General features: G+C 40.2%; 1 protein-coding gene across 2 annotated transcripts in view; it reads right to left on the bottom strand.

Moving 5' to 3' along the window:
- The window catches only part of LUZP2 (leucine zipper protein 2), a 508,047-nt gene that overhangs the window by 95,403 nt on the left and 394,603 nt on the right, over positions 1-18,041 (bottom strand). For both annotated transcript variants that reach the window (XM_089521342.1, XM_089521340.1), the window contains 2 exons: positions 10,221-10,295; positions 8,030-8,188 (listed from right to left, as the gene is read on the bottom strand). In XM_089521342.1, the coding sequence (XP_089377468.1) occupies positions 8,030-8,188; positions 10,221-10,295 (234 nt within the window). The remainder of the gene's footprint in view (positions 1-8,029; positions 8,189-10,220; positions 10,296-18,041) is intronic.

Below are 18,041 nucleotides of genomic sequence, written 5' to 3' on the forward strand. Positions count from 1 at the left end.
GCCTGAAGACCAGGGATAGATTGGGGATTTTGCTAGTCTACCGGCCACCCCGTTGTCTAGCAGACTCCCTGACTGAGCTGACACAGCTGGTCTCTGAGCTGCTATTGGAGACCCCCAGACTTTTAGTTTTGGGGGACTTCAACATCCCGCTCGAGACCAGTTTAACAGGTGCAGCTCGGGAGTTCATGGAGACCATGACAAACATGGGCCTATCCCAGTTGGTCAAAGGGCCCACACATTGTGCAGGTCATACACTCGATGCGGTCTTCAGTACGGAACAGGAATATCCGTGGGCGGAGGTGGTAAGTACCTCCGCATTGTCATGGACGGATCATTTCCTGGTCAAGACGAAACTTAGAGCCAATATCTGCCCCACCGGGGGTGGCGGACCCATTAGAATGGTCCGCCCTCGAAGGCTGATGGAGCCCATTGGATTCCAGACAGCCTTAGAGGGTTTACTGGTTGGGAATGCCGGTGATCCTGTCGATGCTCTGGTCAATACCTGGAACACCGATCTTAACAGGGCTATCGACACGATTGCTCCCAAGCACCCTTGCCATCCCGCCCCAAATCGGAGGCCCTGGTTCACGCCAGAGCTGAGGAAGATGAAGCGGTTTGGACGACGGCTAGAGCGCAGGTGGCGGAAGACTCGACTCTTATCCGACAGAACTCGCCATAGGAACTTTCTTTGTTCCTATAGGGAGGCAATACGTGCAGCGAAGAGAGCCTTCTCTTCTGCACGTATTGCATCTGCAGAGTCCCGTCCAGCAGAGCTGTTTAAGGTGGTGAGGGAAATGACGCAGGTACCCCCTGCGCCAAATCCCTTACTTAACCCGACGACGGCCTGCTGTGACGCGTTTAACAACTTCTTTGCAGACAAAATCTCTCAGATAAGAGCCGACTTAGATGCCACCGTTGAAACAGAGTCGACAGGCGAGGCGTCCAGTGACTCCGCCAATGTAGTCATACTGGATCAGCTCCAATCTGTGAGTACTGATGACGTGGACAAGCTGCTTGGTAAGGTGAGGAAGACAACTTGCCCTCTCGACCCTTGCCCATCATGGCTGGCCGTCCAGGGGGGGGATGCATTGATGAGATTCCTCACGGATATCATCGGTGCATCCTTCAGGGAAGGACATGTTCCATCTTGTTTAAAGGAAGCGGCGGTTAGGCCACTCCTGAAAAAACCTTCCCTAGACCCCCTGGATATGAGGAATTATAGGCCGGTGTCATTGCTGCCATTTTTGAGCAAAGTGATCGAGAGGGCGGTTGCCCTTCAGCTCCAAGCTGTCTTGGATGAAACTGATTATCTAGACCCATTTCAAACTGGCTTTAGGACAGGCTTTGGGGTTGAGACTGCCATGGTTGCCTTGACCGACGATCTGCGTCTGAGCATTGACAGGGGGAGTGTGACCCTGTTGGTGCTCTTAGACCTCTCAGCGGCTTTTGATACTATAGATCACGGCATCCTCTTGGACCGCCTGAGGGGGTTAGGTATCGGGGGCACTGCTTTGCAGTGGTTCCGGTCCTTCCTCTCGGGCAGGTCTCAGAGGGTGCTACTCGGGGACTGTAGCTCCAGTAAGAGGTACCTCACTTGTGGGGTTCCTCAGGGGGCTATTTTGTCCCCGATGTTATTTAACATCTATATGAAGCCGCTGGGTGAGATAATACGGAGTCATGGTGCTGGGTGTTATCAGTACGCTGATGACACCCAAATCTATTTCTCTGTATCTCGTTCGTCGGCCTTGAATTCCGATGGCATCTCTTCTCTCAATGAATGTCTTCAGGCGGTAATGGGCTGGATGAGGAAAAACAGATTGAAACTGAATCCAGACAAGACGGAGGTGCTCATGGTAGCGGCCCCGAAACCAAGAATTGGGTTGCAACCTCCAGTCCTGGATGGGGTCACACTCTCCTCCAATGACTGTGTTCGCAGTCTGGGGGTGCTCCTTGACTCGTCGCTCCTGATGACAATTCAGGTAAATGCGACGGTCAGGAGTGCCTGTTATCAGCTTCGGCTGATACGCCAGCTGCGCCCTTTTCTGGAAGTAAGGGATCTCGAGATGGTTGTGCACACGCTGGTAACCTCACGCCTTGACTTCTGTAATGCACTCTACATGTGGCTACCCCTGTGCTTGACTCGGAAATTACAGCTGGTTCAAAATATGGCAGCCAGGCTTGTCTCAGGAACATCTAGGAGGGACCACATTACTCCGGTTTTGAGGTCCCTCCACTGGCTGCCTATCAGCTTCTGGGCCCAGTACAAGGTGTTGGTTATTACCTTTAAAGCCCTAAATGGCTTGGGTCCAAGCTATCTCAGGGACCGCCTCCTCCCGTACAATCCTCCCCGCGCTCTCCGGTCCTCTGGGAGGAACTTACTGCAGCCTCTAAAATCTAGGCTTGCGTCGACCTCCCAGAGGGCGTTCTCTGCTGTCGCCCCCAAACTCTGGAACGACCTGCCGAATGAGATCCGTCAGATAACATCATTAGACAGCTTTAAAAAAGCGGTCAAGACAGATCTCTTCCAACAGGCCTTTCCAGATTAACCATCCCGGCCCAGGTTCCCTGACTCCCTCATTCCTCCCGTGGCCCCATCTTAGTGATGGTTGAGGATCAACAGAGGGATATCAGGGTTTTTTAGTTTTTAATTGTTGTTTTTATGCATTGATATTGTGTTTTAATATGTTATACTGTTTAATACTGTCTTAAGGGGGGGAGGGATAAAGTGTTTTTAATTGTCATATTTTATATTTTACTGTTGTTAACCGCCCGGATTGGTTTGCCAGAGGGCGATATACAAATAAATATTATTATTATTATTATTATTACCTCCAAAGAGACCCGAAGCAGCTTTATTTTGGCAGTCTGTAACAGGCCATTGTCTTGCATGATATTCAGAGAGGAATGCTTTCTGTGAAAGGTCAAAACCTGAATTTATATTGAGATATTATGATAAATGAAATCATCTGCATAGGTTCCTTTTTTTTGGCAAACAAAAATGATTTCTTTAAAAGATTTATTCTAATTTGGGAACACATATTTCCTTCTCATCAAGGATAAATGCCGAGGTCCCTTCAAGGTGATGACAATTGTTAGAAGTAAAGGAGACTAAATCTAGATCACATCCCAATAGAGAAGTGGTACACTGACCATATGGATCAGTGTTTAGGAGGACCACATGGGGTCACCATACATTGACAGGGAAGACACGCGCGCACGCACGCACACACGCACAAACACTAATTTCAGTAAGATAAAATAGCATACTGACTTTTGAACACTTACATTGTTCATCTTTTGAATTATATTTTCTTTCAACGTTACATACTTGATATGCCAAATAGCTGTGTGTTTTTAAAAAGCTTGTCACATTCTCTGCAATTTCTAACAAAGTATAGCAACAGTTCCCTTTGTTCCAGATCATGCCATCTGATTACCACTTCCAATAATACTAGCTGTTTTCTTTGTACTCTGAATCCACTGTCTCTTGAAACAGAAATTTATTAGTAATATAAAACTGGTGATACTCCATCTTACTCGTGCAGTGGCAGCTGGTGGCTTCCATGTTACTGGAGCAGTGATCTCCTCTGGATTTGAATCTGAATTTTAAAATCGACAAATAAGCTCATCACATTGGATAGCCTTTTTAAAAAAACTCAGATAAAAACTCAGAATGGATACACTATCCAACTGACATAGAAGCCATTGGCTACCACTTGCACTCATGGCATTAATATCTTAGATCAGAAACAGTGGCCTGAATCTTATTGTTATCTCTGCTTAGAGTAGACCATTTGAATCACTTGTATTTACCTACGTGCTGATTCACTATTCAACAATTGATTAAATAGGTTTACTTCAGTTGAGACTAACCAACAGGATTTCAACCAATGTGTGTGTTTTGAACTGAGGAGCTGTGCAGACCAACCACTAAGGCTGGCCTGGGGCGGAGTTGGGGTGTGGCGTCCATATGAAGCATGCCCCAACTCTGCCCCCATGGTGGTGTGATGCCGTGTGCCATTCCACATGGTGCACGGTGTCACAGCACTTCTCTGATGCTGCGTTTACATGACATTATTATTATTATTATTATTATTATTAAGCTTTATTTATATAGTGCTGTAAATTTACACAGCACTGTACATAAAATCTTTTAATTAGATGGTTCCCTGACTTCAGGCTTACACTCTAAGAAGACACGACAAAAAAGGAGAATGGAATGGTGGTGGTGGGGGGGAGAGGATCAGGTCCAGCATTCTTGTCTTCCTCTGAGGCCTGGACCAAGGCAGATGGACAGATGGAGGGCTCTGTATCTTAAGGATAGGCCTGATGGCATTGGCCCACCCTCTCTTCCGCTCAGAGGCCAGGATGGAGTTGGATGCCATGTGGGAAGGGCTCAGTTCCTTTAGGGAGGCCCAATGGCATTGGCCTACCTTTCACATAGCACGAAAGGAGCGCCTTAAAACCATGGCTCCATGGCTATCATGCCCTTTCCAGGGCACAAAAAGGAGGCACTTTTTGTGGCTCCTTTTTATGCCCTTTAAAAGCCAGATTGGGGCCATGGCCTGCCCTGATCTGGCACAGCTGGAGGTGGTTGCAGGCCGCCCCTTAGGGGTGATCTGCACAGCCTCTGAGACTTCTTCCATATATACAACTGTCACTAAGGCTGCAATCCTGTAGACATATACTTTGGACTATGGCAACTATACAAATGTGGGAGGATTTTATATTGTTGGTTTCTGGAGCAAAGAAACATGTAAGAGATCCACTCAGTCCTTATCTATGACCGTGTTTCAGCTTGTTTGTGTTAGGAGCACACATAAAACAATCAGAGATTTATGGCCATGGCCAATTGCTGTCCCATGAATGTGACTATGGGTTTCCAACCTTGTTTCACTGAAAAAAGTTGGAATCTAAAAGTCACATTAAAAGAACACCTACTGGCCATAACCACAAGTCTCTGATCATTTTATGTGTACTCCTAACACAAACCCACACTGACTCCTGCAGTGTAGCCCAAGGAAGGTATAGTCAATGTAATATGGATTTAACCCCATAAATGATACATTACCTTGGCATTTAAAAAGTGTCATAATTGGTAAACTGGATGAGTAATCTCATTAAATTATGGTATTTACAAAATATAATATCTTTCAAAGGTTAAGCTAATTCTCATCAAATGTGACTAGATCTATGAAGACTGCACCTTTTATGGTCCCTTTCATATTTGCAAAAGTCATATTCAGATCCCCATCTCCCTGGGCTCCTTATATTGCAACAGCATTATAGTTCATGAAGTTAGACCTGGAGTTATTTATGTAGCTTTTAAAAGGAAGGCAAAGTCTTCATACATCCATAAAAATGTATATTATTATGAAAGAGTTCTGGTATATTATCTAGTTTTATAAGATATAACTCTGTCCAAAACAATGACCCTCTGACTACCTATCTCACAGCTGCAGAATTCAAGGATTTTATAATCATGGATAATGCACCAATTTACAATAGCAATGCACAAATTTACAATAATGTCAATGAGTACAGCAGCAAAAGTATAACACATTATTTTCATTATACTCAATCATAGCATTTACCAGTTAAGAGAAATAATCATTGAAAAGGTAACATATGTGTAATGAATGAACAGGTGGAGTGCATTAAAACTCACCTTTGGGTGATTCTTAACCCTCAAAAGTAGATATACAATGATGTGTTCTAGAAATTTTATCTAAAGAAACATGCAAAGTGAAACTAGCATTTCCTCCATAGAGGGGAAGTCTAATAAACATGGAGGAAAACAGTATTTCTAAAAAATGCTCCTATGCATCTCCAGATTGTTGAACAGAAGCACAAAAAGAACACAAAATCTGGAAGGTGTTCAAACCAAGCACCTGAGGAATGATGATTTAACTGTGCACTGGCCTCTTAATATAGCCAGGAACACCAGATCCCCCACTTCATTTTTTCATTTGAACTAGACAAAGCTTCCTTACATACTTTAGGGCTGGCCAGGAAGTTGCATATAATACTTTCAATAAGCTTTTATTTATTAACACTTTGAAAAGATTGAATTAGAAAACAGATGACATTCTCTACATCAGGGCTGGGAAGCTGTGACCTCCTGAAATTGCTGACCCCTAGTTGCCAACAGCTCTAGCTAAAAAGAAGAATTTAAAAAAATAATAATCTGGAGCAGGGTAAGCAGTGGTAGAGGTTCTGATGGCCAATTTTCTTCCTATAGAACCTCAGATGGTGGTGGTGTGGTGGGGAGCTGGGCTTCACAGATTGCCAAAATTACATAAGCCTTCCCTATGCAAAAAGAAAGTCTGATTTGACAAGGTTCATGGGCATGGAGCATCCCACTAGCACTCACTCTCTTCACACAAACAACAAATGTGCAGGTACCAGAGACTATGTGTGAAAGGGATCTAGGAGTCCTAGTAGACCACAAGTTGAACGTGAGTCAACTATGTGATGTAGCAGTTAAAAACGCCAATGCGATTTTAGGCTATATCAATAGAAGTATAGTATTTAGATCAAAAGAAATAATAGTGCCACTCTATTCTGTTTTGGTCAGGCCTCACCTGGAATACTGTATCCAATTCTGGGTACCATAATTTAAAAAGGATGTTGACAAGCTGGAGTGTGTCCAGAGGAGGGCAACTAAAATGGTGAAGGGTCTGGAAACCATGACCTATGAGGAAGGACTTAGGGAGCTGGGTATGTTTAGCTTGGAGAAGATTAACACATGATATGATCACCCTGTTTAAATATCTGAAGGGATGTCATATGGAGGGTGGAACAAGCTTGTTTTCTGCTGCTTCAGAGAATAGGACCCAGAACAATGGATGAAAACTACAGGAAAAGAGATTCCATCTCAACATTAGGAGGAATCTCCTGACAGTAAGGGCTGTTGAACAGTGGGACACATTCCCTCTGAGTGTGGTGCAATCTCCTTCTTTTGAGGTCTTTAAAGAGAAGCTGGATGGACATCTGTTGGGGATGCTTTGATTGAGATTTCCTGCATGGCAGCGGGTTGGACTGGATGACCCTTGTGGTCTCTTCCAACTCTATGAATCTTTGATTCTATGCGAGTGATTAATGAGTGCATTAGCACCAGGGATGTGATGATGGCAATGATTCTATTTGCATATTCAGTACACATAATAGGTGGGAGTGGTAAGGAGGGAGAACACACCAACAGTGAAATGGGAATTGTTGAAGAGATTCAGCAGAGGTATATATGGCCATGTGAATGAAGTATTCTGCAGTTTCCTGATTGACTAAACAAGTGTTTTTAGTGTGCTGACGTTAAGTGTAATCAACTAGTCAAAATAAATAGGTACTGCATGTGTAAAATGATCCTCAGAGTGCCTTATACAGAACTGCTGCAACACACTGGGTGACAAAGGATGATTGAAAGTGCTGCAGCAGTACCAGTTGTTGATGCTTTGCCCCCTTTTTTGCATCACATCCAGCTGCTATTACAACATTATTAATGATATCATTTCACCAGATTCACTCTATGAATTAGATAACTGCTAGATTTTTGTCACACCACACAATGCAAATTATGTATTATGTGCACAATTCAGAACATTTGAAAAACAACTTCGCCCTGTGAAAAGCAACTGAATGGGGTGTAGTAATGGGCTGCTTGTCCCATTGATTTCATCTGCAGTTAATGACAAGAACACTTTGCTTGACTGCATATTGTACTGGTGAAATATATATAAATTACAAACAGGATCAGCAAGTGGAATACCAGAGAGTATAGCATGGATTTCATTCTATAATAGTAATGTACTATGTAAATGAGACACCATGCTGGAGAAAATACCTGAAATCTTCTTCAACAGCAAGAAAAATAGTTTTCCAACTTTTTGTAAAGTAACTTTGTGATAGCAGACTGGCTTAACAGTTCCTTCAAAATTCGTTCTAATCTTTCAATGAATTTAAAAACCTTATTAGTTACAGTTTGATGGACTTGCAGGACAAACTCTTATTTTTTAAGAGAAGAAAAAAATACCTTGGTCCCTTGAAATGGAACTTTTGAACCATTTGTAACTGGGGATGACTGTCTCTCTATCGGCCTTGAAGGGATTATATTTCTCGAGGGAGGTTGATTGTGTAAAACTGAAGACAGGCAAAGCTGTACAGTCTCCTTCAGAGCTTTCAGCTGTGACTCCTGAGGAAACAAAATGCCATTAGATCTTACAATAATATTGCAGAGAATAATATTTTACCCTGGATTTTATCATTAACCTTTCATGCTCTTTACCTTGCAAAAGGAAAGCAAAACTCAAACAAATCATCAATTACACAGATGGCAATAGTAAATGCTCACATGGCACAACAGGTCAAAGCATGATAGGAAAAATCTATTTCTGTGAGCAGAATAGGAATTTCTTGTGGCTTGTTCTGTACTTTACCCACTTTGGACTCACACACATAGCAGTGGATTCTTTCCCTATAGAACCCCCTTAGAAGACTTAGAACACTGTCAAGGGATAAGTGAGGTCCCTTGAGAGCAAAACTACAAAATTCAGAATTCTGTAGGACAGAGCCATGTCAGTTAAAGTGGTGTTTCTATAATACAGATGCAGCCTTAGAATCCAGTTTTGAAACAATTAAAACAGCAATTTCAATCATTCAATACCATGCAGAACAGCAATGTTTTGGCTGCCCACTGGGAAGCTTAAAAGAGGGCCATCCTGATTTGTTTGGGTAGGGAGTTCATAGTTGAGGCTCTGCTACAGACAAAGCCCTGTTACATCTACCCACCAACCTAACAGAATTTTCTGTGCAGGAAATAATCTATCTGCATAGAAAATGCTCTCATTGGCGGTTTGTAATCCATTCTGTGTCAAATTAGTATATGGTTGATTTGCATAGAAAACCACACTTTGTGCATAGGAACTATCATTTTCTTTAAGGAAATCAGAAAAATATTAAAGGAGGAGAAGAGTAGGCCCCATCCAAACAGGCTGAAAACAGAAACAGAAGTAACATTCAGTTTCCATTCTTCTGATCTCTAGTCAGCTGGCTTTATCCCACTCTTTTTGAATATGGGGGGGGGGGGGGGATGACTTGAAGCCACTCCTTCCGAAGATGGATTGGAGCCATGGCAAAATACACGCCACAGCCAAAATCCACCTTGAAAGTGGCCAAAAAAGGAGCGGCAAAGATCGGCTCCTTTTTTGGCCAGCTAAATGCCAGCTTTTCCTGCCCTGCTGATGTTTGAAGCCGGCTACAAGCAGCTCTGGTGCCGTATGGTGTATAAACACTGTGCCACTGGAGCATTTTGAAGCCACCCATTTCTGGGTGGCTGCCCTTCTTCCAAGAGGCTTCAGAGTGTCATCAGAGCATGCAGCATGTAAACACCATGCTCTGATGACTGCCTGATGGTATCTTTTAAGGGTCGCCTGTTCCAGCCCTATGTTTCAAAATTAGAAGGAAACCTGATCAAGGCTGAGGATAAAATGTTGCAGCTGGTGCTGAGAATTGCCAGACAAGATAAATGTTGATTGGGGATATATATATATATATATATATATATATATAGTCTGAACATGTTAGCAACAAATGTCACAATGTTTCGATACAGTTCCTCTATCTGGAAGAGCCATTAAACAGTCTGCATGGTGGAGGGCTGCAGCCTATTCAAAAGGTGAATTGTGTTCTTGGATGCTTCCAGACAAGGCAATTCACTAAGAAAGAGGGTGATTAGGGGGGTCTGCAGGGGTTGATGACCACAGAAATAATGTCAAGAGGGTTCTATTGGCACCAGGAACACATTTTACCAGCTTATACATTATAACATCATCTGTCAAAGCACAGCAACCATCAACTAGTTTTATGTTTTAAATCATATACCACTCTCAAACATGTTTGCAAATAGTCACTTACGTTTTATAACACTAAGATGCATTGCACTATTCTTTCTTTCCATATGTGGTTGTATTTGTAATCTAAGGCTGCACAAGTCATTGTAATTGCCCTGAACCTAGCAAGAAAAATTAAGAGGAAGGAAAAAGAAATGGGCCTTATTCAACTGCTATAAAGAAAAGGTGCTACTGAATAATTAGGTTGTCAAATGGCAACAATTTCCCTCCTTTTCAGTCTGCAATTTTAGAAGAAGATCATAGGTTTTGCACCTAATGGCTCTGCAATAGATGTCTATTAATAGAGCTAAATGATGAGCTCAGAGAAGTTCTTACTTTGTCAAGAGCTGCTTTTTCTAGTTCTTCTTTTGCAATTGCTAGTTTCTGTTCTAAGTCCGTAAGCTGTTGTGCCTGTGAGAAATTTAAAAACAAATTAGCTAGTATATATTACACTCAACTTTTGCACACTAAACATGATTAATATTGCAAAATATTATATAAAAGACTGTCAAAATGAGGTCTTACTGTGAGAAATAAGAAAACAGGATTTCTTTTTTAAAACCTTCTTGTCAGTACAGTGGTTCCTCCACATTCCCTGGGATTAGGAATGAAAGACCCCCATGAATGTGGGAAAACCGCAAATAAAACAAACTATTCTTTTTACCTAAGAGGACATCTCTTTAGGAATTTCAAGCTACTCCAGTGCAACTCTATGGTCAACATCTTCCAGACATTGGTTATAGAATCATACTAGAGGACCTACAAATGCCTAGAGAATTTTTTTTCTCTAGGAACCTCTAGGTTGTCCAGCACAACTCTATGGTCAACTTCTAACAAGTTGTACTGGAGGACCTAGAGATTCCTAGAAAGAACATATTAATCAAAACCACAAATAATTAAATAAACAAAGATCAAAGCCACAAATGTGGAGGGTTGACATTGCTCAGGAGCTATAACTGATAAAACTGAGGAGGCCAACTGGAAAGTGAATTTTCTAAATAACAACACTGAAATCTAGATTTGCCCAGATGAAAGTTTTGCCACTGATTTAAAGAGGAATGAAAAGATCTCTACATTTGCTAAAATATTTTAAAACTTCCTTAAAACACATGCATTGCAGTACATAATGTTAATGTTTTGCTGCTATATATTTTATTGTATGTTCGTAAAAATCATGGAACCGCATGCTTACATGTGCATGTGTGTGCGTGCACGCACACACACACATAGAAATTCTGTTTTTCATAGTAGGATCACCTTTAACAGCTGCAGTTGGGACTAGAATGTTCATAGGAAGTATTTCTTTACTTAACTCTTTCCACATTTCTTTTTGACAACTACTGTGGCTCAGTAGCTTTTTTTTTTTGGTCCTTATATCTGAAACATGCAGTGTGAAAAACAACTTGGGAGCATGATTATAAGGGGGGGAATGGGGGAAAACATAAGCTTCTCTACCTGCTGTATTTTCAATTCCACTTCCACATCCCCACCCCAAAGATGCTTTTTGTTGCAAAGTGGATGAAAAATTTCCAAGAAGGATGCTAACTGCTCTGTAGATATCTGCCACTACAGTATTTGATCTTGGCAACTGTTTTAGAATAGACTTGTGGAAGTTGACTAGAAGTTGCCAAATGGAATGTTGCTTATTTGGTTGTGAAGTAACTGTTTCATAGGAACTTGTGCTTCACAATAGCTCAGCATTGGCTCCAGAAATAGAAATGTCTGCTTACACGACAACATGTTTGGGTCAACTATGGTCATACAGACCTCAGGTTTCCTCAAATACTGCTCAAATGATTCCTTACAGTTCAAGAAACCTGCATTTCTCCACAATGCTCTATAATAAGGTGGTAGGGTAGATAAAATTCTTTTTGTGCACTGACCAGACAGAGGCAAGTACATGAAGCTGTGTGTATCTTCACAGCAAAAAGGCAAATATTTAAACCATTCTCACTGAGCAAACAGTACACTTGCTATTTTATCACTCTTTACTCTTATATTTTGAGGAGGACTTAGTGCAGGCAACAGTGGTTATATCAGAGTGAGGAAGATATATGGGTGGGTGGGTGTGTATTTTGACATTCCATAAAGGGCCCCAAAATTGGATTGAATGAACTGGTTATTTCTTCACCAGTTCTGTACTGGTAATTGGCTGTTAACAGGTATCGGTGCCATAAACCAAATTAGCACACAACTAAAAAACACAACTTTTTCAATTTGAATTTGGGTTACATCTGGATTTTATCACATGCTCCCACCTTTGCAAATCAACCAGCTGAGCTTGTATTCTAACTGAAAGTTACCCGAGCTGCACCCGGCTGGCAGCATCGGTGGCAATATCTTGAATTCAAATTGAAATTGGCAGCAATAAGTCACGGTTTTTTTAGCTGTGTTATAATCTCCCAAGTCACAGTAGGATGGGCAATTCAGATGGCCCACTTAGAGACTGTTATTTTGTGTTATTGGTGGACACTTGAAAGCACCTTTAAGGAAAAAAAAAAGATTCAAGATAAAAGCAAAATTAAAAGACTTCCCACAACTTGCCCCCTTAGGTTATGGGGACTTTGAATGAGGAAGGATACCCCTTTGGATGCTGTCAGGATTATATATCTAAACACATGCAACTAGAGGAGCCCAAATCCAGAATAGTACCCCCTTAAAGGCTTGGAGAAAAGGCATCAATACACAGAGCTTCTTTAGTTGCATTTAGTGCGATCAATACCACATCACCATTAGAAATCATTGTTAATTCAGTAAAGCTGTTACCTTTGCATACCCTTCCACCATTGTGCCATCTTTTTATTCCTGAATACAGATACAATCCTGTGTCCTAAAATTAAAGCCACATCTTACAAAACAACAAAAGGGGATTAGTGTAATTATCCTATTTTCAAATTTAAAAAATAGCTTTGTGGCTATGCCTAGTGTTTATATAGGAGAAGTGGGAAAGGACATTGGAACAGATGGTTCTGTCAGCTATAAGCATTTTTTTAATGAGGCATCAAATAATTTTAGCTCATGAATTGCTCTGCAAGGCTTAAACTCCTAAGTCATAAAGGACACAACATGTAGGGCTTTTGGCTAAACAATTCCAAACAAGCAATTGCTAGAGCTTATTCTTAATTTTTCCCAAAGATGCCACCATCCAGATGTCTGACTTTCATGTTTCCTTTACAGAACTATAGGAAGGGACACTTTCAGCCTCTCAATCATTAAAATGTAGCTTTGGCAGATGGATGAGAGGCCTGAAATGCAAGAATGGAATGCACTGTTGTTTTTTTTTTAAAAATATCAAATATATTAAATGTTTAAGAAAAATCAACAAGAACTAGACAATTGAGAGTAAAATCAAGATCAAGTAGATGGGAATCTTTTTACCAATATGAAAAGTACTTTAGTGAATTAACTATTTTCTGATATTCTAAAGCTACATGCAGGAACAGGTATACTAAGTTGAACTGTGAAGACAGGACTACTTATGTTTGCTCAGTCCCAATTACTCCATACTATGATGGAGAAATGAGGATATGAGCAGAGCATAGAAAGCTTCTTGTGGAGTGAACAGAGAAACAACTGTGCTGTTTTTTAAAGTTACATTGAATACAATTTTTGTGTCTTTTCACAACAGTTCTTAGTTGTGAAAGAGGAAGTTCTACAAGAAGCTGAAGCTGACAAAGACGTGTTATTTTTTAAAAATTAAAACAAAAATTTCCATTCCAAAGATACAATAAAATGTTCACATTATGTTTATAACAATAATAATCTACTGTATTCTATCTTTTTGAAACTAGTAGCATTCTGAAAATAATGTATCATTGAAAATAGTTTACAAAATATTTTTCAAGATACTTTCCTTCCTTCTTTTTTGCTGACTGATTGTCCAAAGTATTTTTTTATTTCTAATATCTCTCATTATTGTCATGAGTTCTAACAGAAGATGACCTTTGTACATTCTACCTATATTTTCATAAATGTTCACTTTATTCATCCTGGCCACATATGTTTTTAAATTATTCAATTTATTTTCCAGATTTTTTACTCTTAATACATTATTTTTGTGATAGCGTGTTATCCGACATAACAAAGACCTGTCCACTTCCCTTTCCAATGAGCTGGGAACCAATCTTCTTCCACTTTTGTCAAGGACTTGTTATTATTCAAACAGGTAAATTAGTCCAATTCTAACTTATCTGCTAATTTTATCAACCACCCATCTATTGTCAGTATTTCATTTTCTTTCAATTTCTCAGCATAAAGGATATGGGCTGCAGTAATAATATATAGCAATATCCAGTGCTGACTTTCATTAATTTCCCTTAGAATATATGTCATATTTAGAAGATATACTTCTGCACTCATTGGGAAGTTGATTCCAACTATCTGGTTGATTGCTGTGTGCATTTTGTACCAGAACATCCTTGCTTTTGAACAACTCCACCATACAGTATATGGAAAAAGGAGCCTGTATTTTTTGTCACATTTCCAACATTTGTTTTCTACTGTCTTGTACATTTTATTGAGATTTTGAGGAGTCAAATGCCCTCTATGTAACATCTTCATATAATTTTCTTTTAAATCCTTGACATAGTGTAAATTTCTGTGTTCCATTCTATGAGTTTTCCCACTGTTCCAAATGTAATGGGTGTCCAATATTTTGAGCCCATTTTATCATGGAATCATTTGTTATTTCTTTTTCCAGTTCTAATTGTAGAATAATATGATATAATTTTGTAGTTTTATGTCTAGATTTTCCTAATAATACTTGATGTTTCACATTCACAAGAAGAACACATCTCCAGTGCAAGCTTAGAACTGTACCAGCACATTTTCAACTCCTTGGACAACAAACTGTGGAAAGTCTATGCTTCTCTAGATATCATATCTAAAAGAAAAAGTCAGAATATATGTATTTGTATGCAGCACTGGTCACTGAATATTCAGCAGAAACATGGATTCACATAATCCTATACTCAGAAGTAATTACCCGTCCAAGAAAGGAAATATAGCTAGGGTGGCAACGTATACATCACCGGGGGGGGGGGGGGGAGCTATTTTTGGGAGAAAGGTGGGATAATAATGAATACATAAATAAATAAATACAGTGCACCCACATCATACATGGGCGCGCCTTACGCGGCTTTCAGCATATGCTGAAACCCACACAAGGAGAAGGGGCGGTGAGTCCCATAGTGATGAATGGGGCACTCACCTGTGGTGCGCATGTACCGCCACACCAATGCACCACTACATGCATGAGCCCCATTCATTTAAATGGGCCTTGAGCATAAGTGGTATTTGCTTTATGCAGGGGAGTCTGGAATGGATCCCCCACGTAAAGTAAGGATGCACTGTATAATAATAATAATAATAATAACAACAACAACAACAACAACAACATTTATTTATATCCTGCCTCTCTACAAAATGCAATTGGGGCGGCTTACAAGGTTAAAATATACAGTCCGAAGTCTCAACCCACCCCCCAAATAAAAGATGACAAAAGATGGTGCAAATTTGCATGAAATGAGCATATGTTAATTTATATGCATTCTTAATATCATACCTTTCTCTCAAGAATGGCACTCAAAAGTTTTTTCTTCATCCTGTTTTTAGTGAAGAAATTGGAGTCCTACAACCTTCCCTCAGTGCCTCCCTTGGTTACTGAGAGGATCTGGATTTAAACTTCCCAAATGTACAAACTCCCTCTGCCTTAGAGTCTTTTTACATCTGCCACTCCAAATATTAAGTAATGCCCTTAATACTCAAAGGAGAAATATTTGGAGCCTTTCCACTTGTACAGTGTCACCAAAACTCTATGCCCCATTTTCTGAGAGAAAAATAGGATTCCCAGCACTCATTTCTGAAAAGAGGATGCCACTGGATTCATGTGACTGAGATACTGTATGATCCTCCCTCAAAGCTCTTTCTTCCTTCATGGCCATCAAAGGGAAACTGAGTTCTCTCTGTCTTAGGAGGTGTACAGACCGCCCCTTTCCTCAATGGATCAGGGCCTCAGCTGCCACAGCGGCAGCCCCAAGGCCCTGATCCACCATACATGTAATATACCTTTAGTGGCTGCATAGAAAAGGGAATTTTGACAGGCATTGCTTGTCATACAATCTGGTAGCAAGCAACATGTGCTGAAATTCCCTCTTCTATACAACCATTTAAAATACTGGAGCCATTTCCAGTTTTCACTTTGAGAACCCTACATAGAGGACATTGCAATTGTTAGAGTGTGAAGATGCTAGCAACAGATGTTGGCGAAATGTCAGGAAGAAACTCTTCTGGAACATGGCCACATAGCCTGAAAAACCCACAAAAACCTATGGATGCCGGCCATGAAAGCCTTCAACTTTACATATGTTAGAGTGTCCTCTGCCAACCATTCAAGTAGACTCCTGTCCTCTGTAAAGCATGCCACATAGACCTCCTAACCCAAAGGAGACTCAGCATTACCTACAGAGTTCAAATTGTTAGGCTAAATTAAGTAATCCAAACCATTTCATGTGATTCAGTGGAAGAGGAGTAGGATGAAAATGGCAATGGATGATAATTTTGTCCCACTATTTTCATAGTTCAGAATTCAAAGCAACTCATCATTATTTAAAAAGAGATAAAAGTCCATCTCATACAAAACTTTAAAATGTAGTTAAACTATCAATGAAAACTTGTTAAAACATAAATATTAAAAATAAATAACAAATAAACAATATATTATATTAATGCCAACATCTGAACATGTTTGCATAGGAAAGCGCCGTTTTTACTTTTCTACCTGATATGTTGTACCTGAAGCCTCCCCATTCTGTTCTTACCAATCATGTAAAAGGGGGCACTTTAAAAGTGTTACAAAAAACACACAAAAATACATATCTGATTTCAAATTCCTACAGAGGCTTGTAAAGAGCTGCAGTGTACAAGAAAGTCAGTTATATAAAGCAGCCAGAAGATGTGATGTGATTGATTCTAGTGATTACTGCATTTATAATGTAATGTCTAAATAGGCACTGAGTTGAAAAGAACCAATGAATTTCCAAGTCTAACCTTGGTAACAAAAATTTCCAATATATCTTTCTTTTTTTATGTGAAAACTTGTCAGTAAAGAAAGTTCCAGGAACAAGCGGCTGATCTTGCTCCAATGTGTAATTAAAGTTTTATGACGATATAATCCAAATCTTTCTCTAATTGAAATTCACTATAATCCTCTCTGCTTCTGTGAACTACAAAACACAACCAGAAATAATTTGGAACCAAATATGTTTTCTTGTCCATCACCACTTCTTACTGCCATCTTCATTTTCCCTGAGACAGAGAATAATAAGACTGATAAAGTCTCATACAGAATAAACTTTGTTACTGATTTCAAGGAAATCTATTGGTAGTTTAGCCAGTGTACCTTTTTGTTCCAAGCACTATCTATCTTATTGGAGGGTTGAGAACCATGTAGATGTTGCTAAACTTCAACTTAACATTTCATGTTGGCCGTGCTGATAGGGGCTTCTAGTAGCTCCTGCCCAACAATATCTGCAGGGCTACATGATTTCCAACCCTGAATTATTTACTATTAATCTACTCTACACACTTAATTGAATTACAAACCTAGGAAGCAGCAATCTGGGCTGAATGACTCTCATGTCTCATTCATACTGTTTGTAAATTTGTACATTGTGTAGTACTTTGTTGTAACCCACTTTGATCTCCCAGGAAAAGTGGGCTATTAATAAACAGTTTATTTATTTATTATTTTGTTGCACAGATAGATGACAAACAGAAAGACAGACATGATTAACAGCAAAATAAACATGCAGACAATACAGAGTAACAACCACCACCAATGGGGACAAAAAAAGATGGTGAATGAGAAAGAGAAATCCATGTCAGATTGTATCAGGGAACATATTGTTCAATATGCAATAAGTTCAATATGCTAAAGCAAGATGTAGGGCTAGTTCACACAATTAAAATACTCCTCATTCCAGTTGAATAGAATGCAACCCAACCACAATTCACAGGAGTTCAGGCTCTTTTGCAGGGGGGGCACTCCATTTGAGGGGGGTATTTGAAGGACCATTTCTCCCTGCACAAGCCCACCAGAGTATTGAGATAATCGGGAGAGGCCCTTCTTTCTGTCCCACCACTTTCTCAGGCTCATTT

This window comes from Sceloporus occidentalis, unplaced genomic scaffold (genome assembly GCF_023333645.1).
Source record: "Sceloporus occidentalis isolate IW3139 unplaced genomic scaffold, rSceOcc1.0.p SCAF_4, whole genome shotgun sequence".
NCBI classification, from domain to species: Eukaryota; Metazoa; Chordata; class Lepidosauria; order Squamata; family Phrynosomatidae; genus Sceloporus; species Sceloporus occidentalis.